Source organism: Buteo buteo, chromosome 23 (assembly GCF_964188355.1).
Source record: "Buteo buteo chromosome 23, bButBut1.hap1.1, whole genome shotgun sequence".
NCBI lineage: Eukaryota > Metazoa > Chordata > Aves > Accipitriformes > Accipitridae > Buteo > Buteo buteo.
The window spans coordinates 7,206,918-7,226,210 of record NC_134193.1 but is presented as its reverse complement, the minus strand read 5'-3'; the positions used below and the strand labels follow the sequence as shown (position 1 = coordinate 7,226,210).

The 19,293-nt window shown below is 43.3% G+C and overlaps 1 protein-coding gene across 2 annotated transcripts in view; it reads left to right on the top strand.

The window, feature by feature from the left end:
- IPO9 (importin 9) overlaps positions 1-19,293 on the top strand; it is a 46,800-nt gene that overhangs the window by 21,581 nt on the left and 5,926 nt on the right. For both annotated transcript variants that reach the window (XM_075055962.1, XM_075055963.1), the window contains 10 exons: positions 330-481; positions 1,592-1,690; positions 1,833-1,939; positions 3,113-3,252; positions 4,979-5,138; positions 6,159-6,385; positions 6,595-6,743; positions 7,650-7,778; positions 9,079-9,354; positions 18,187-18,353. In XM_075055962.1, coding sequence (XP_074912063.1) covers positions 330-481; positions 1,592-1,690; positions 1,833-1,939; positions 3,113-3,252; positions 4,979-5,138; positions 6,159-6,385; positions 6,595-6,743; positions 7,650-7,778; positions 9,079-9,354; positions 18,187-18,353 — 1,606 coding nt within the window. The remainder of the gene's footprint in view (positions 1-329; positions 482-1,591; positions 1,691-1,832; positions 1,940-3,112; positions 3,253-4,978; positions 5,139-6,158; positions 6,386-6,594; positions 6,744-7,649; positions 7,779-9,078; positions 9,355-18,186; positions 18,354-19,293) is intronic.

Genomic DNA, 19,293 nt, shown 5'->3' with positions numbered 1-19,293 from the left:
GGCATAAGTAATGGGACAAAAGAAAACCAACCAGGTTTTAGGTTGAGCTGGATCAGTTTTAATGAGGAGTGTGCGGTGAGGTGGGACAAGAGCAGAAAGTGATGAGGTCAGACATCCTCCAGGGGCTGCTGCTGCCCTTGCTATTCCAGGAGTAAGAATAGACTGCCTTGTCAGGCAAGCTAACAGCTTGTAATTATATTTGACACCCATTTATACCTTTCTATATGTTAGCATATTCAGTCATGATTTTTGTTTTCCCTTCTGCCTTTCTGTATGTTGGCATATTCAGTCATGTTCTTTTTTTTTTTTCCACTTACTTCTTTGTTCAGGTGAAGTATTGGGCTTTGAAAATCTAGTGTTCAGCATATTTGAATTCGTTCATGCCTTGCTGGAAAACAACAAATTTAAGAGCACAGTGAAGAAGGCTTTGCCAGAGCTGATCTATTACATCCTCCTTTACATGCAGATCACAGAGGAGCAGGTGAGCATGTTTGTCTTAATGTAGGAAGCAAATGAAATGAGGGATTTAAAACAGCTAATGTGCTAGGAAGAATTTCAGTGTGTGGAAGCTGCTGTAATCTAATAGGCTGTTCTGTCACTTTGCTATGCCAGGAGTTAGGGCAATAGCATCCAAATGTTACTAAATGGTGTAACGTGGACAGCAAATCACAGAGTCACAGAATGGTTTGGGTTGGAAGGGACCTTCAAAGATCAGCTAGTCCAGCCCCACTGCCATGGGCAGGGGCATCTTTCACTAGATTAGGTTGCTCAAAGCCCCATCCAACCTGATCTTGAACACTTTCAGCGATGGGGCATCCATAACTTCTCTGGGCAGCGTATTCCAGTGTCTCAGCACCATCATAGTAAAGAATTTCTTCGATATATCTAATGTAAATCTTCTCTCTTTCAGTTTAAAACCATTGCCCCTTGTCCTGTCATGACAGGCCCTGGTAAAGAGTCTCCATCTTTCTTACAAGCCCCCTTTCTATATTGAAAGGCTGCAATAAGGTCTCTCCAGAGCCTTCTCTTCTCCAGGCTGAACAACCCCAACTCTCTCAAGCTTTCTTCTTTCATTCCTTCATGAAATAGTATTATGCTGTGAAAATGAGGATTATCATGCTGAAAGGGATAGCCAGGTTTCTGTGACAGTGAAAAGATTGTGCTAGTAGCATGGAATAATTTGTGCTGTAATTTTACATGGCTCCTGGACTCCCAAGCCTGACAGCCATCGTCTTTTTGTTTAGGTAGGCATGCATAAAAACAGGCACTCTGTTAAAGATTCATCTGTTTCTCCCATTCCTCATCTATAAGTAAAACTGTGTAGCATCGATTCCAGGTCAGTCATTAGTTTTGTCAAACTCTAATCTGAAATGAAGAGCAGAAGAGCAAGATGAGCTCAGAACAGAGTGGGTCTCTTCTTTTCAAAGGTTTCTCCAATAGAATATGAGAAAAATCAGTTGAAGATGACGACTTCTTATGGCAGAGAAAAAAATCTTCAAAACAGATTGCTGGGAACAGAAAAGCTCCCTTTTACCCTTGGTGTTCTGAATTAGTCAACCACCCTATCCTTCTTGTCTCCTTTCTGTTTTAGATAAAAGTTTGGACCGCAAATCCACAGCAATTCGTGGAGGATGAAGATGATGATACTTTTTCCTATACAGTGAGGATTGCTGCACAGGATCTGTTGCTGGTATGAAATGTGCTCCACATTTAGATGCAACCAAAATAATAATAATAACAAATAATAGATGTAGCATCTTGAAGGGCGTTTGGAGAAAAGGACAACTTTCAAAAGTCGATACAAATAAGTGTTATCATTTCCTTCTGTGCAGGCTGTGGCTGCTGATTTCCAGAATGAGAGTGCAACTGCTTTGGCTGCAGCAGCTACAAGACACTTACAAGAAGCTGAGCAGGCTAAAAACAACGGTGCTGAGCACTGGTAAGGAGATGTGGCAGCAGGGAACAACATTGCTCCTAATATCAAGCTCTTTTGCAGCATTGGGTGCAGCACAATTTAATCACATTTTTTCATGACACTGCTACTGATGGACAAGGATGAAATTTGAGAACTCCGATTAGAAGAAAAAGGAAGTATAACTGTTCTTTAGCCAGATGATAACATCTTCATGTGGAATACTTTCAGCAATTGCTAGCACAAGCTAGATGTCCCCAGGCTCCCTCCCTCCAGACCCTGACTATTCCTTAAAACGTATAATTGGAAACGACAATTAGTTGTGCGCAATCTGAAGAGAAATTGGCAATACTTTCACTTTGTGTTCAGTTAATTGAGCTTGACATTTCAGGCTTTCTTTTTTTTTTTTTTTTTACTTGATCTAAAGGAAAGATATAGGTGCTGTATGCAGATGTATGTGTTCGATTTTAGAATTCCAGTGTTGCAATTTTTAATGTTACTTGGGGATAGAAGGAGAAACCTCAACTGTAAGAGTACCTGGTTGCTGTTTCATAACTATTCTCTCTTGGTTTTACAGTGCATTAGTTCATTGTTTGTGTTTATTTTGAATATTAGTGTCGGAGTAGCCACTCTGTATAGTGAGCAGCAACTGAAGGTCAGAGAAATCAAACATTGAGTCCCTGTATGCCTTAATTGTGATAAGTTTTAAGGTAGGTTATTTGCTTCACAGACAAAACCAAGGAGAAGTCGTATTTGCCCATAACCCTATTTCATCATAATTAACAAAATGTAATGCAAAAATAGACATTTTAAAACATTTAATGTACTGGGTATCACAGTGCTTCTGCACATAGAATAATCAAGTAAGGCACAGCTGGAGATGTAAGCCTTCATAGAAAAATCTCATTTCTTTTTTATTATGGGAACAAAACTGGTACAAGAAGTAACAATTATTCAACTGATACTTTAGAAAGTGATTGAGAATGCTACCTATCCTGGGTGAGCTTCCAAGCCCCCAGCTTGCAGAGTTTTGCAAATGTTCATTTCTTTCAGGGCCTTTTCAAATTCTCTGCTTTGGTATCAAGAAAATAGTTATGGTATCTTAGACCAAAAAATTGTAATGGTTTCACTTCAGAATTTTATTTATTTATTGAGTTGATGGTGGTGGAAAAACCTAAAGGCATCTAAATTCTTTTGCAGGTGGAAAATACATGAAGCTTGTATGCTGGCCCTGGGCTCTGTGAAGTCTATTATTACAGACAGTGTGAAGAATGGTAGAATACATTTTGATATGCACGGCTTCCTGACAAACGTTGTTCTTGCAGACCTCAACCTTTCAGGTATACTGGACCGTGCCATTACTCAGAGTAACTGCTGAGTGCCAGACCTTGGAAATCTCTTACAAACAAAAGTGTCTGATGAATCAGATTGCTGTATGCATGTGGTGTTGTGAAATGCAGTTGTGCACATTGTACATGTCAAAGGGCATAAATCTTATCTTGTGAGTTCACACATGCTACCATGTCTAATATAAGTCCTTTAAATGTGGGGCACTATGCTTTCAGTTGAAACTCACTGTTGGCTGGATGTTTGAGCCTGTAGGCCTTGGAGATGGAGGGGCGATTGCTTGAGGAGCTTGGTGGAAAATAGCTGTTCTGTAGTCTTGCATCTGTTTCTGGGAAAGAAACCAGCAGTATTTAACAGGCTTCAGAATTCCTGCAACACCATACTGTCCCATTTTCTTTACGCTGAGGCTGACGCTAGTTGTAGCACATGAATTCAAATAACACTCCTAGCTGAGCGGGTTCCTATTATTGGGAACTCTGCAGGCTTCTGCCTTCTATTTTATCTTACATCAGTGTGCAAGAAAGTCAAAGGAGTTGTTGAAAGTTGGACCTCAAAAATCCTTGCAAATAATTAAAATTTGAGAAGTTTAAGCCAATATGAGCATTATTGGTGAGTCCACATTAAGTTGTGTCAGTGCAGAAAAAACAAGTTGCTGGATGCTTTCATCAAAGAAACATTTATTTAGCCTATTGTAAAGAAGTTTTTTTTCTTTTTTTTGAGTTAATTTTGAATGAAGAAATAGTGTGCAAAGTGCATAGTGTGCAATGCGTATGAAAAAACAACCTCCGCTATTTACATATATTTACACAAATTTACATATGTGGTATTGGGTTGTAAATGAGCTATTGTGCTCTAGAAAATGCTCCTCAAGTCAGTATATAGATAGTTCTCAAGGATATCTGTTTAATGCTCAGTAATGGTAATGGAGAAAGAAATACTTAATTTTATAATACTTGCATAGAAAACAAAGCTTTTCTCTTGCTATACATCTTGCATGGAGTTTTTCATGTCCTCATTGTAAAATTAATACTTGCAGGAGTATAAATAGTAACAGTAAAGATGCTGAGAAATAGAGAGCAGCATCTGTTTGAGGATAGCCTAAATAGATAAGGATACTTTTAGCCTGAGAAGGCAGAAGGGTTAAGTGTGATAAAGATAAATCATACCTTGATAAGTGTAAACAGGTGAGTAGATAATGAGTATTCACTGTTTCTCTGGTTCTGTTGAACATCAGAACATTGTGTTATATAATTGCAAGGTGATGGCTGGAAACTAGAAAAGTAATCTGTAAAAGATGCCTGTATGTGCTCTGTTTCTCTTAATTCCTTTCCCTACACTGCTGCTGTTTACTGCTGTTGGGGACAGAATATTGAACTAGATGAATAGGAATTACTGAAAAAGCCTTCATTCTCTTCCTTTACTTTTGTTCCGGTGATCAGTAAAGCATGTATTGATGAACAAATTCAAGTGTGAGTACTTGAGGGAAGAAAGCTTTTTTTTTAAACAAATGAGAAATTGTTCTTTGAGATAACTAAGAAAATAAACTGGATTCTTCCTATGAGCAAAAATTATTTGTATGCCTGCATACTTGTCTTCTGTGTCACATCTTACTGTTTTGCTACGGGGATGACAAGATTTGGGATAATAGATGGAAGCAGCTGTAATTTTAAACTCATAAAACTTATGCTAAAACCACTGGGGTTTTTTGTTTTGCTTCAGTGTCTCCTTTTCTTCTGGGTCGTGCTCTGTGGGCTGCCAGCCGTTTTACAGTGGCTATGTCTCCAGAACTAATCCAGCAGTTCCTGCAAGCTACTGTCAGTGGTCTACATGAAACCCAGCCTCCTTCTGTCCGAATCTCTGCAGTCAGAGCTATATGGGGGTAAGTAAATCCTAAGGTATTCCAGAGCCCCAGGGATAGTTGGTATAAATTACACTTATAAAACTGGTGTGTTAAAATACTAATAACATTTCTGTATAGGCTGTGGAAGTATTTGCTTTGAATGAAATAGATGTCAACTTTAAAAAGTGTAAGCAAGCAGGTTCAAAATAGAATAACTCTAATGAGGAGTATGAAATTGAGATTCAAGATTTGCTACAATAAAATGTGATAATGGATACAGTCCCAAAGCGAAGCAGAACTAGATAACGATGAAAAGCATAAAGGTGAAACCCAAATTACTCCTGTTCAGTCACAAAGGTGGCTGAATGGCATAACACGGGCTTGTGGAGCAAATCACAGCAATAAGGAATGTTTGGGGTTTTTTTAATCCTGTTTTTGTAAATGAGTTGCAAGAAGGAGAAAGGAAGATCTGTATTTATTCTAAAATGAAAAATTAACATAGTGTAAAAACAAACAAACAAAAAAAAAACCACAAAAAAATTGCGAAAAACCTGCTCTTCCCCACTCTCCCCCCCAAAAAAACACCTTGTCTTCTATTTGCAATGAAATGTTAATGAATAAGTAAAGGCAGAAACTTACAACTTAGTTACTTCTGAAATTGTTTTTTCATTCCCTAGCTGACTTGTAGAATGTGGTAATTAAACACTTTGTAAGCAATGAGTGTCTGTCTGAGACTACTTCTTTCCTCAAGGTTTATTTTCTCCATTGATGGGCAGCTCTTAAGAGAGAACTGTTACTAAGAGGCAGCAGAAGCTTTTAACATCACTTGATTAAACTCTGCTTCTGTGAACCATCAGGGTGGAATGAGGAGGAAAGATAGCTGAGCTGTTGAGAGATCAAGGAATAGCAGATTGAAAGGGGAAAGCCCTGGAGGAGTGAACTTAAGGAAGAAGAATGGGTGGGGTGAAATAACCCCTTATATATATCATCTACAGTTAAATGTATAAATGACTTTAATATACTATGTGTGTATTTTTGTATCACAAATTTCTTGTCTAGCTACTGTGACCAGCTGAAGATCTCTGAGAGCACCCATGTGTTGCAGCCTTTCCTTCCTAGCATTCTTGATGGACTGATCCACTTGGCCACTCAGTTCAGTTCGGAGGTCCTAAACCTTGTGATGGAGACGCTGTGCATTGTCTGTACGGTAGATCCAGCATTTACAGCAAGCGTGGAGAACAAAATCTGCCCCTTCACAATTGCAATATTCTTGAAGTACAGTAATGGTATGCATTCAAGTTACATTCTCAAAGTACAGTTGTTTTTGCTACTGAGTCCTGGTGCTGAAAACTTAATAAATGATAATTGAATGAACATTGATTCATATGGTAAAGCTAGAAGGGAAACTTGCTGCTTTACCTATTCAAAATAGTGGTAGCAAAAATTGAGATGTGTTTATTAGTATGTTTCAGTAAATGGTGCTTTCTCTCTCCAGATCCAGTTGTTGCTTCTCTTGCCCAAGATATCTTTAAGGAGCTAGCTCAGATAGAAGCCTGCCAGGGTCCAATGCAGATGAGGCTAATACCAACTCTTGTCAGCATCATGCAGGCCCCTGCTGACAAGATCCCAGCAGGGCTTTGTGCAGTAAGTGCTACAGTGGTACACGGTCCCTGTTCTTCAACATATAAGATAGCTGGTCTGCAAAGAGTAGAAAAGTTGCTTTGGAACAATGACTCAGGTCATTGGTAGAGGTTTCTTTGTGGAGAGAAGGCAAACTGCAGGTGGGGGGAGATGCTTCCAAAAGTTAACTTTAAATTGCTCCTCTGGCCTTCTTCCAGTCTCTGCAGTGTATCACTAGTCATTTTTTTTTGACATAGCCACGTTTCACCAGTAACAGTCTCCTCTTTTTGGTGGAATGGTCTCCAGCAGGCTACACCACTATTCCTTGTGCTTTTTTCTATGACTTTTTCCAATTTATGTGTCACATATGTATAAATTGCTGGAGATAAATTATACAGGTTTGTCCTTTCTATAAAAAGTCCCCTTATGAAAGATTAAGCATTGACTGTGTAGAATGATTGTATGGAATTAAACCCATAAATATCTTTATCAATATGCTTATAATCTGCGTATTGATTGGTATGACTGTAACAATCACTTATGGGTAATTAAAATAAATTTAAATCAATATAAACAAAATGGAACAAGTCAGCTAGAAGAGTTCTCTGGCTGTACTGATTAGCATGCATCAGGGTACCATGAAATTGCCATATTTAAGTGGTTACACTGCTTTTAATGTTTGAGCTGCCTTGGGAACTTCTGCAGTGCACACCATGTGTTTGTGTCAAATACAGTGATGCTTGGGTGCATGACTCCAGGGTCTTCTGATTTAAAAAATATTCTGGACTGTAAATTCAGGATGCAAATGCAGTACTGGCTCACATCCCTCCAGTTTGCGCCTTTGATGCTTGCACCAGTGGTGGCTAATGCTGACTTAGCATACTATGGCTGCTGCTGTAACAGTGCTTTTGTTTGTGTTTTTCCTTTCAGACTTCTATTGATATATTGACCACAGTTGTGAGGAATACAAAACCTCCTCTGTCGCAGCTCCTTATCTGCCAAGCATTCCCTGCAGTGGCTCAGTGCAGCTTGAACACAGATGACAATGCTACTATGCAGGTAACACTGTGGGGAGTGGTAAGGCTTGCAGGGCTATGAAAGTCCAAGAGAGGTGACCAAGTAAGACAGATGACATAGCCTTTAAGGGAGCCCAGGCTTTGCTTGCCAGTAGCTCTGTCAGCACCTCCTCAAGAGTCTCTGCCACCTCCAGTTTATCATGAAAGTACTGCTGTTCAAGGGCCTGCAATGACTTTTACTGATCATTCCTTAATTTGGAGGACCAGAGTGAGTAAAGCAGCAGCCTTGATCTTTTTTCTATTTTAGGGTTCTGGAGCACATTAAAAAAAAACAACCCAAAAAACCCAAAACCCAAACAAAAAAACCCCAAAACCTTATTGCTTTTCTTCCCCCCTAATAACTTTAATCATACCTAGAGAGGCAGAGGCTGTCTTGAGGAACATGCTCAGGCATAAGGAGGCAAAAGACCTCCTGCATAGAAGACCTCTTAGACCTCTTCCTTCTAGCAGTTTTCTCCTGTACTCATTTAGGTGGGAAGGGGAGGGCAAACTTCTTTTTGCCTGAGCCAGGTATGGGATTGAGGGAGAGCAAGGATTCATCTCAAACAGCAGTAGTGCCTGAGCTATGCCTGTTGGCAGGCTCTGCTATTATCTGATGATGTCTTTAGAGTATTTAAGCAAGAAAGAAAGAGTGTCAAAGGTTAAAAGTGCAGGGTGTCTTTTCATTCCAGCTACTAGGTGGCATATAAGTAATAAAGCTGGTTTCATTTCTTATGTAAAGAGTTTTATAGTGCCAGCTACCCTTTGCCATGAGAATACAGACCATAGAAATTACTTTCCCTAAACAATGTACCAGTAAGAACAGGTTGGAGACCAGCAAGAAGAGGTTGGAGACCAACATGCTGGTCGCTCTGCTGGATCTTTGTTTTCAGAGTTCAAAAACATTGCAGCTTGGCTGCGGAGTTGTGTCTTATTCATGCTACACTTTGCTGTTTTCATCTCTCACTTGTTAGAATCTCTTGGAACTTCTCCAGGTAACAAGACTGGCACAAAACTGCAGCTAGTTAAGGTTGTCTTTGTATTTACTAGATGATCTTCTTGAGAGCTGCCTGGGCAGTGAAGAGTTTTGTACTTAATAATGAACTGAAGTCTGTAGAAATTATTTAGGCTCTCATTTTACTGCACATTAGAGAGCTTGGATCTTTTACAGATGCCACCAGTTTGCCCATTGTTTTCATCTTGGTTAAGGGTCTTTTTGGGGTGATGAAAGGAAATGTCTTCCCATGTGTTCCCGCTCCCTTACCTAGAAAGGGAAGTTCTAACACGATAATTCTCTCATTTAGAATGGTGGCGAGTGTCTGCGTGCATACGTCTCAGTGGCGCTGGAGCAAATTGCACAATGGCATGATGAGCAAGGCCACAATGGACTGTGGTATGTGATGCAGGTGGTGAGCCAGCTTCTAGATCCAAGGACCTCAGAATTCACTGCTGCCTTTGTGGGCAGGTTGGTCTCCACTTTAATTTCGAAAGCAGGAAGTGAGCTGGGAGAGAATCTGGACCAGATCCTGAGAGCTATCCTGAGCAAAATGCAACAAGCAGAGACGCTCAGTGTAATGCAGGTGAGCAGGCTGGGCACCCGAGAAAGTAGAAGTGTCAGGAAGAGAAATTGTTGCCATTTTTTTTAATTGTGTGCCTGATTATTTATGTCTAGTGCAATTGGAGGGTCTACATATACTCTTGAAATAGTCAGGAAAATGCCTACTCTGCTCATACAGAGTTGTCCAGGTTATGGGGTAAGCCAGGTTCTTATGGGTAAGCTTTAATGTACCTTAAATAGTCCCTCGTGACCTTGTGCATGCAAGCAGTGAACCTTTAGAGGGGGCAGGAGTTGTCTAAGTACGGATGCTATGGCAAAGGCAGCACATGTTTTCGATTGGTTTTGTGCTGTGTTCGAAGGATAAAAGCTGGAAGTTGAGACAAGGTGAACTTTTGGTGGATGGGAGGTGTAGTTGGCCTGCATCACATGAGAGGCCAGACAAAGAGCATCACAATCCCTTCTAGCCTCGACCTACTTCTAGTGGCACAGTTTTATGGAATGATTTTATCCCAGTGGTCTTCATTCTCTCTCCTGTCTTTCTTGTCTGTGCCCTTAACGTAAAACATCTAGTCACGGCTGCCCTGGTTCCTCAGCAGCAGCTGGGGGAAGGTGCTGTTCTGCTGGCACTGTTGAGCAAGATCCCACCTTTGCCCTCAGTGCAGCCCTTGGCTGAGGCTCACTCTGCTCTAACCCTTTTATCTTGTGTATGTCGTGGTTTAACCCCAGCCAGCAACTTAACACCACGCAGCTGCTCACTCACTTCCCCCCCCATCCAGTGGGATGGGGGAGAAAATCAGGAAAAGAAGTAAAACTGCTGGGTTGAGATAAGAACAGTTTAATAGAACAGAAAAGAAGAAACTAATAATGATAATGATAACACTAATATAATGACAACAGTAGTAATAAAAGGATTGAAATGTACAAATGATGCACAGGGCAATTGCTCACCACCCGCCGACCGACACCCAGCCAGTCCCCGAGCGGCGATTCCCTGCCCCCCCCTTCCCAGTTCCTAAACTAGATGGGACATCACATGGTATGGAATACACTGTTGGCCAGTTTGGGTCAGGTGCCCTGGCTGGGCATGAGAAGCTGAAAAATCCTTGACTATAGTCTAAACACTACTGAGCAACAACTGAAAACATCAGTGTTATCAGCATTCTTCACATACTGAACTCAAAACATAGCACTGTACCAGCTACTAGGAAGACAGTTAATTCTATCCCAGCTGAAACCAGGACAGTATCCACCCCTTATTCTATACCATTGACGTCATGCTCAGTTCCCATACCTTTAGTTACATTCTGATCAATCATCGCCACCTTTCCATCCCTTTGAGACATATGAACATTGATATATATATATATATATATATATATGAGTATATATACACAGAGATATCAGTTCTTTAGTTCATGGGTTATGTTCATAAAACGTTTGTTGAGTTCATTTAGTTTCCGACTCTGGGCTCCATCTGTCATACCAGTCTGTCTGGGCAGGAGGGATGCTGCAAAGTCCTCTCAGTCGGTAGAGCAGAATTGGGCTTCAGTGCAGTGTGATGAGCAGATGACATTTGACGCAGCAGGAGGATGGTGTGCACCGTTGGATTGTTGCATGCTGGAGTCAGTTCTGGTTCCACCTCTATGGCGCTTTGCTCAGTTTTATCACAGTTCTTTCTTGCTTGATCCAAGTGATTCTTACTATAGTACTATGGATATAGCATATAACACTTATAGTAATGATAACATAATTATAACTATACATATACAGGGTTATATAGCAACTAATATCATACAGTTTAATTCTGGCTATTTTCACCTAAAATCAAATCCCCTTGAGGCACACATTGGACTTCTCCATCTTTTCGCATCACCCACCAAGTGCACCCAGGCCCTTGAGCAAAAGCAATCCCATGAATGGGTTTACCTTTGCCTGAGGCAGGAGTAACCCAGACTGTTTTCCCTAACATGTTTTTCGTGTGCACTACAGGGACTTTATCCCCTTCTACAGTACATAAAAATTCTGACTGGGCAGGGCCACTCCGATTGGCAGATCCTCTGGTGTTGACTAGCCAGGTGGCTTTTGCTAAATGTGTATCCCAATGTTTGATGGTTCCACCCCCCATTGCTCTCAATGTAGTCTTTAACAGTCCATTGTATCGCTCAATTTTCCCAGAGGCTGGTGCATGATAGGGGATATGATACACCCACTCAATGCCATGCTCTTTGGCCCAGGTGTCTATGAGGTTGTTTCGGAAATGAGTCCCGTTGTCTGACTCAATTCTTTCTGGGGTGCCATGTTGCCACACGATCTGCTTCTCAAGGCCCAGGATAGTGTTCCGGGCAGTGGCATGGGGCACAGAATATGTTTCCAGCCATCCGGTGGTTGCTTCCACCATTGTCAGCACATAGCGCTTGCCTTGGCGAGTTTGTGGGAGTGTGATATAGTCAATCTGCCAGGCTTCCCCAAATTTATATTTCAGCCATCGCCCTCCATACCACAGGGGCTTTAACCGCTTGGCTTGCTTAATTGCAGCACATGTTTCACATTCATGGATAACCTGTGCGATAGTGTCCATGGTCAGGTCCACCCCTTGATCTCGAGCCCATCTATATGTTGCATCTCTTCCCTGATGGCCTGAAGTATCATGGGCCCACCGAGCCATAAATAGCTCACCCTTATGTTGCCAGTCCAGGTCCACCTGAGCCACTTCAATCTTGGCAGCCTGATCCACCTGTTCGTTGTTTCGATGTTCTTAAGTGGCCCGACCCTTGGGTACGTGAGCATCTACATGACATACTTTTACAACCAGATTCTCTAGCCGGGACGCAATATCTTGCCACAGTGCAGCAGCCCAAATGGGTTTACCTCTGCGCTGCCAGTTGCTCTTCTTCCATTGCTGTAACCACCCCCACAGGGCATTTGCCACCATCCATGAGTCAGTATAGAGATAGAGCACTGGCCACTTTTCTCTTTCAGCAATATCTAACGCTAGCTGGATGGCTTTCACCTCTGCAAACTGACTCGATTCACCCTCTCCTTCGGCAGTTTCTGCAACTTGTCGTGTAGGACTCCATACAGCAGCCTTCCACCTTCGATGTTTTCCCACAATGCGACAGGACCCGTCAGTGAACAGGGCATATTGCCTCTCATTTTCTGGCAGTTTATTATACAGCAGGGCTTCTTCAGTATGTGTCGCCTCCTCCTCTGGTGACATTCCAAAATCTTTGCCTTCTGGCCAGTCCGTGATCACTTCTAAAATTCCTGGGCGACTGGGGTTTCCTATGCGAGCCCGTTGTGTGATCAATGCGATCCACTTACTCCATGTGGCGTCAGTCGCGTGATGTGTAGAGGAGACCCTCCCTTTGAACATCCAGCCCAGCACTGGCAGTCGGGGTGCTAAGAGGAGCTGTGTCTCAGTACCAACCACTTCTGAGGCGGCTCGAACTCCTTCATACGCTGCTAATATCTCTTTTTCAGTTGGAGTATAGCGAGCCTCGGATCCTCGATATCCTCGACTCCAGAACCCCAGGGGTCGGCCTCGGGTCTCCCCAGGTGCTTTCTGCCAGAGGCTCCAGGTAGGGCCATTCTCCCCAGCTGCAGTATAGAGCACATTTTTAACATCTTGTCCTGTCCGGACTGGTCCAAGGGCTACGGCATGAACAATCTCCTGTTTAATTTGTTCAAAGGCTTGTTGTTGTTCAGGGCCCCATTTAAAATCATTCTTCTTCCGGGTCACTTGATAGAGAGGGTTTACAATCAGACTGTAATTTGGAATATGCATTCTCCAAAACCCCACGACACCTAAGAAGGCCTGTGTGTCCTTTTTATTAGTCGGGGGAGACATAGCTGCTGTTTTGTTAACCACGTCCATAGGGATCTGACGACGTCCATCTTGCCATTTTATTCCCAGAAACTGGATCTCCTGTGCAGGTCCCTTGACCTTACTTTCTTTTATGGCAAAACCGGCTTCCAGAAGGATTTGGATTATTTTCTTCCCTTTCTCAAAGAGTTCTTCTGCCGAGTTGCCCCATACGATGATGTCATTAATGTATTGCAGGTGTTCCGGAGCTTCACCTTTTTCCAGTGCAGTCTGGATTAGTCCACGGCAAATGGTGGGGCTGTGTTTCCACCCCTGGGGCAATCGATTCCAAGTGTACTGGACACCCCTCCAAGTAAAGGCAAATTGTGGACGACACTCTGCTGCCAGAGGGATTGAGAAAAACGCATTAGCAATGTCAATTGTGGCATACTACTTGGCTGCCTTTGACTCTAGTTCATATTGAAGTTCTAGCATATCTGGAACGGCAGCACTCAGCGGTGGTGTAACTTCATTCAGGCCACGATAGTCAACTGTTAGTCTCCACTCCCCATTAGACTTCCGCGCTGGCCATATGGGACTATTAAAGGGTGAGCGAGTTTTGCTGATCACTCCTTGGCTCTCCAGTTGGCGAATCAACTTGTGGATGGGAATCAGAGAGTCTCGGTTGGTGCGATATTGCTGCCGGTGCACCGTCGTGGTAGCAACTGGCACTTGTTGTTCTTCAACTTTGAGCAACCACACAGTCGAAGGGTCTTGAGAGAGACCAGGCAGGGTAGACAGCTGTTCAGTGCCCTCTGTCTCCAAGGCAGCTATACCAAAAGCCCATCGATACCCCCTCAGGTCCTTAAAATACCCCCTCCTGAGATAGTCTATGCCAAGGATACACGGAGCCTCTGGACCAGTCACAGTGGGGTGTTTCTGCCATTCATTTCCAGTTAGGCTTACTTCAGCTTCCAATACAGTTAACTCTTGGGATCCCCCTGTCACAACAGAAATACAAATGGATTCTGTCCCTTTATAACTTGATGGCATTAGAGTGCACTGTGCACCGGTGTCTACTAAAGCCTTATATTCCTGTGGGTCTGACATGCCAGGCCATCGAATCCACACAGTCCAATATACCCGGTTATCCCTTTCCTCCACCTGGCTGGAGGCAGGGCCCCTCTAATTCCGGTCAGAGTATTCAGTATTCACTTCTCGTAAAATTGGCTCAGAAGTCCCTTCAAGAGGATCGGAAATAAAATCAGCCCTTCTACTCTGTTTGGAAACTGGAGCGGCATTCTTCCTGGTAGAATCCCCTTTTGTGGTGGTTTTTCCTCGCAGTTCACGTACCCGTGCATTTAGGACCGAGGCAGATTTTCTGTCCCATTTCCTCATGTCCTCTCCCTGATCACATAGGTAAAACCACAGGGCATCTCGCGGTGTGTACCTTCTATATTCTCTCTCTTGGGCAGAGGAAAGCTCACGCCTAATAGCTGAGACATTGGTCCTTACACGTGTGGAGTAGGACATATCCTCTTTGATTTGTTGGACAGCCTGGGACAGCTTCTCCACAGCCGCAATGCAAGCTTGTAGGGAGGAGGAGAGATTTTCTTCGTATTGACGGAGTTGGCGAGCCACTTCCTCCACTGTCGGTGCCTCTTCATCCTTCCAGGCCATTATTGCCAATGCGTTGGCATAGGATGATGGTGCGCTCCGTACAAACTTCCGCCACATGGGTCGTGTGCATTGGACTTCGTCTGGATCTTTGGGTAATTGTGGGTTGTCCGGGTCATGATGAATCGTCTCTAGCACAGCTAATTCCCTCAGATATTGAATACCTTTTTCCATGGTGGTCCACTTGCTTGATTGACATATAACATCTTCCTTAAAGGGGTACCTTTCCTTCACACTTGACAGGAGTCGCCTCCAGAGGCTGATGGCTTGTGTCCCTCTTCCAATTGCTTTGTCAATGCCACCTTCCCTGGCAAGCGATCCCAGCTGCTTGGCTTCCCTACCTTCTAATTCCAAGCTATTAGCCCCGTTGTCCCAGCATCGGAGGAGCCAGGTGATAATATGCTCACCTATACGGCGGCCAAAGTCTTTTTGCAAATCCCGCAGCTCACTCAAGGATAGGGACCGGGTTATTACCTCTGGTTCTGCCTCTTCCTCCGGTTCCCGTGATGACCCTGGTTCATCTTCATCCTTCGCTAAGCGAACTGATTTTTTTGTATATTTCTTTTTCTGTACAGGGGCAACTGATGCTAGTGCAGGTTGGTCCGCTGGTTCAGTTGCAGTATCGCTCACCGGGTTTTGGATAACCACAGTGTCTGTTGCCGAAGTTTGGGTAGCTGCTGTGCTCATTGCTGGGGCTGGAGGGGCTGCAGTGCCTGTTGTTGAGGTTTGGGTAGCCCGAGTTCTCATCGCCAGGGCTGGAGGGGTCATGGTGCCTGTCGCCAAGGTCTGGGTGCCTGCAATGCTCCTTGCCGGGGCTGGAGGGACTGCAGCGCCCGTTGCCAAGGTTTGGGTGGCCGCGGTGCTCGTAATTTTGTTGTTAGGTCCGGAGACTTTCTCTTCCCCTTGAGGGTACTGAATGGTGTCGAACAGGGCTTGATAGGCATGGGCCAGGCCCCAGCACGTTGCAGTGATTTGTATCTCTCTGGAGCTGCCGGGGTGACAGCATACCTTTTCCAAATATTTTACTAGTTCTTCTGGATTCTGCACTTGTTCAGGGGTGAATTTCCAAAACATTGGAGGTGCCCACTTTTCTAGGTACTTGCCCATACTACCCCACACACCCTGCCACCCATAATTATCCAGCCTTGGGGCACACCTCTGGGTGATCTTCTTAAATAGCTGTTTAACCTTAAACAAGAGCTGAACCACATTCAGAAGTATGCTAATTCCTAGCAGTAGGGCTAGGACCGTGCTAGTCCCAACATTCCAGGAGTATTCAAATTTCTCAAAATTCTCAAACACCATTGTAACTGGACTGAAGGAGAAAGGAGAGGGGAAGAAAGGTACCCCACCCATAGACTGGTTTTCCATGGAGGAAAGGTAAATGGTATAGTTGTTAATAGTTTCCCCACAAACGGCTCCCGCAGTATAAAGGTGACAATGCTAAGTGCAAATACCGGATTAATCCCACAGCCGATGACTTTATCATACCATAAACCAGAGTTATACCATACATCAAAGCGAAAACCTTAATCCACCTCCCACGGATGATAAGCAGTAGAAGAGGAACTACATGCAGCAAGCGAGGAGATACATAACAGAGCCTTAAAAACCAGAGCAACAACTCTAATACATAAATCAACATAATGAATGCTTAGAACAAATTTGTTTTAACAAGCTCTGGTCAGGTTTGTCGTTATCTCAACCCTTCGTGCCCCACGTTGGGTGCCAAAAAGGACTGTCGTGGTTTAACCCCAGCCAGCAACTAAGCACCATGCAGCCGCTCACTCACTCCCCCCCCATCCAGTGGGATGGGGGAGAAAATCGGGAAAAGAGGTAAAACTCCTGGGTTGAGATAAGAACGGTTTAATAGAACAGAAAAGAAGAAACTAATAATGATAATGATAACACTAATATAATGACAACAGTAGTAATAAAAGGATTGAAATGTACAAATGATGCGCAGGGCAATTGCTCACCACCCGCCGACCGACACCCAGCCAGTCCCCGAGCGGCGATTCCCTGCCCCCCCCCTTCCCAGTTCCTAAACTAGATGGGACATCACATGGTATGGAATACACTGTTGGCCAGTTTGGGTCAGGTGCCCTGGCTGGGCATGAGAAGCTGAAAAATCCTTGACTATAGTCTAAACACTACTGAGCAACAACTGAAAACATCAGTGTTATCAGCATTCTTCACATACTGAACTCAAAACATAGCACTGTACCAGCTACTAGGAAGACAGTTAATTCTATCCCAGCTGAAACCAGGACAGTATATTTTTCTGATTTTTGGATGTGCATTTTTCAAGCCAGCACATGGTGAATCAAGAAGGCCATTCAGGTGTCAGCACAGGTTTCATCTTAAAGCCTTGATTTTTTTTTTTTTTTCCCTCCTTGGATACAGTGTTGATTCTGAACTGTTCAGAATGGCTCTCACTTTGCCTATTTTTGGATTCAAAATATCTGGAACCTTAAATCTGAAGCAGTCACGTGAAGCCCCTGTAGCCAAGGGAAGAGAAGTGAGCCTTTCACAATGGTGAATCTCTTCCCTGTGTTAGCCTTAAAGATGAGCCTCTGGAGGTGGGCAGCTTTTCCCTGAGGAAGCCTACAGAGATGCCCTCGGACTTCGAGACTGACATTTAGACATATGCAACATATGAATTTTACCCCTGGTCTTTAGGAGTCAGACTGCAAAACTGCATCTTGTAAAAAAAAAAAAAAAAAAAGCTTTCTAAAACTTGCAATTCTTTTCTTAAAACTTGTGTTCAAAGTGCACTCAGAATTGGAAAAGTGCTGCTGAATTCGGATGTGATGATGTGGAAGAAGGGTGGTGCTGTGGTGGAGGTGATGATGGGAAACTCCTGGGGTGAAACGGGAAGAGAATATGGGTTCTGGCTCTGGACCAATAACTTGTGTCTCATCTTCAAGCTAAGAAACAGGTTTCTGCTAGATATGTGTAGATTTAGAGCTCTGTGTAGAGAACCGTGTGTACAGCTTCTGGTCCGTTGAGCAAACTAGGGCACTTGCAGCATCTCAGTGTTGCCCTATGATATTTTTGCTAGTCAAAAGTCAACTGCAACCTCTGATATTTTTTAAATCTTTGTTTTAGGAAGGTTTGTTAATTTGGGGCATGGGTGTGAGTAAATTTATTCCTGCTCTGTGTTTTTGGGGTGGTTATATACTGCTGTTGACTGTAGTAGTTTATTGCTTGCTTTTGTAGCACACAGTGTCTTGCAGATGGTTATACTTTCTCTTCTTCTTGGGCTTGGTAAGCACAGTCTCCACTCCTGCAGGAAACTCAGTTACTTGAATATTTGATAAAACATTTTGAGCTATTAAATTATGTACAGCTAACATTTCCTTTCTCCTGTAGTCCTTGATTATGGTGTTTGCTCACTTGGTTCACTCACAACTGGAGCCACTGCTAGAGTTCCTGTGTAGTCTCCCTGGACCAACTGGCAAGCCTGCCTTGGAGTTTGTAATGGCCGAATGGATGAGCCGGCAGCACTTGTTCTATGGGCAATATGAAGGCAAAGTCAGGTAGGATGTTTCACAAGCAGGATCTGTGCATTAACGTTAGCTGACTGATCATCCCATTGCAATTACATACACTGGGTGTGAGGGAAAGAGGAGCTGGTTCAGACTTGGATTAGTGTGTGCCAGCGTTGGACAGAATTAATTTTTCCTGCACTGTCAGTTCAGCTCAGGAGAGCCATGGTAATTGGAGCAGTCTCTGATCTTTCTCTCTGTTCCTCTTGCTGCCTGGAGTTTCTGTGCTGGAACAGCGTGACCGAAGGGGGTAGGGGGTGTCTCTTGCAAGCACAGGAGTGCTTTTGAGATGAACTTCTGTGAATGGGATGAGAATAGCTTCCAGACATGAAATTGCCTTTGTAGACTACTGTAGAGTTTCAAGGCATTGTAGAGGGTTTCCTAAGAGAATCTGGTGATTTCTTGTTGATTTAATGTTCTCTTAAAAGTCAATAAAGAAATCAACTGAAACAGGTTTCTCTCCCTTTTGCTGTAGGAGCACATTTGTGTTCTGGTACAGGCTGAGTACTATATTCCAAAGCATGAAATGCTCTATATTAATTTAAATTTTGCCACAGCTGCTGTCTTTAATTTTTCTGGAAATGTGAAGCCTAACAGACCGCTCTTAGGGGTCTCACCAGCTGTTAACTCACTTCTTAGTATGTGTTGGTGTGTTATTGTTATAAGGCAGTCAAATAGCCTGTGAAATAAATAATAAGAAAAAGCATGTTTAAAATGGAAGTTTGGGAACAGTGATGTAGAACGTTATTCTCATTTGGGGATCTGGTGCTGTTTTCAGTCACATTTGGTCTGTTTCATCCCTAAGAGCAGTGGTTTATCCCCATTTGACAGAGCAGAGTTGTCTGCAGAATCCCATGAGACTGCTTATGGCCACAGGGAAAAGCCAAGGCTGGCACTGGCAGGGAGAACAAGGTTAAACTTTGTTTTTCAG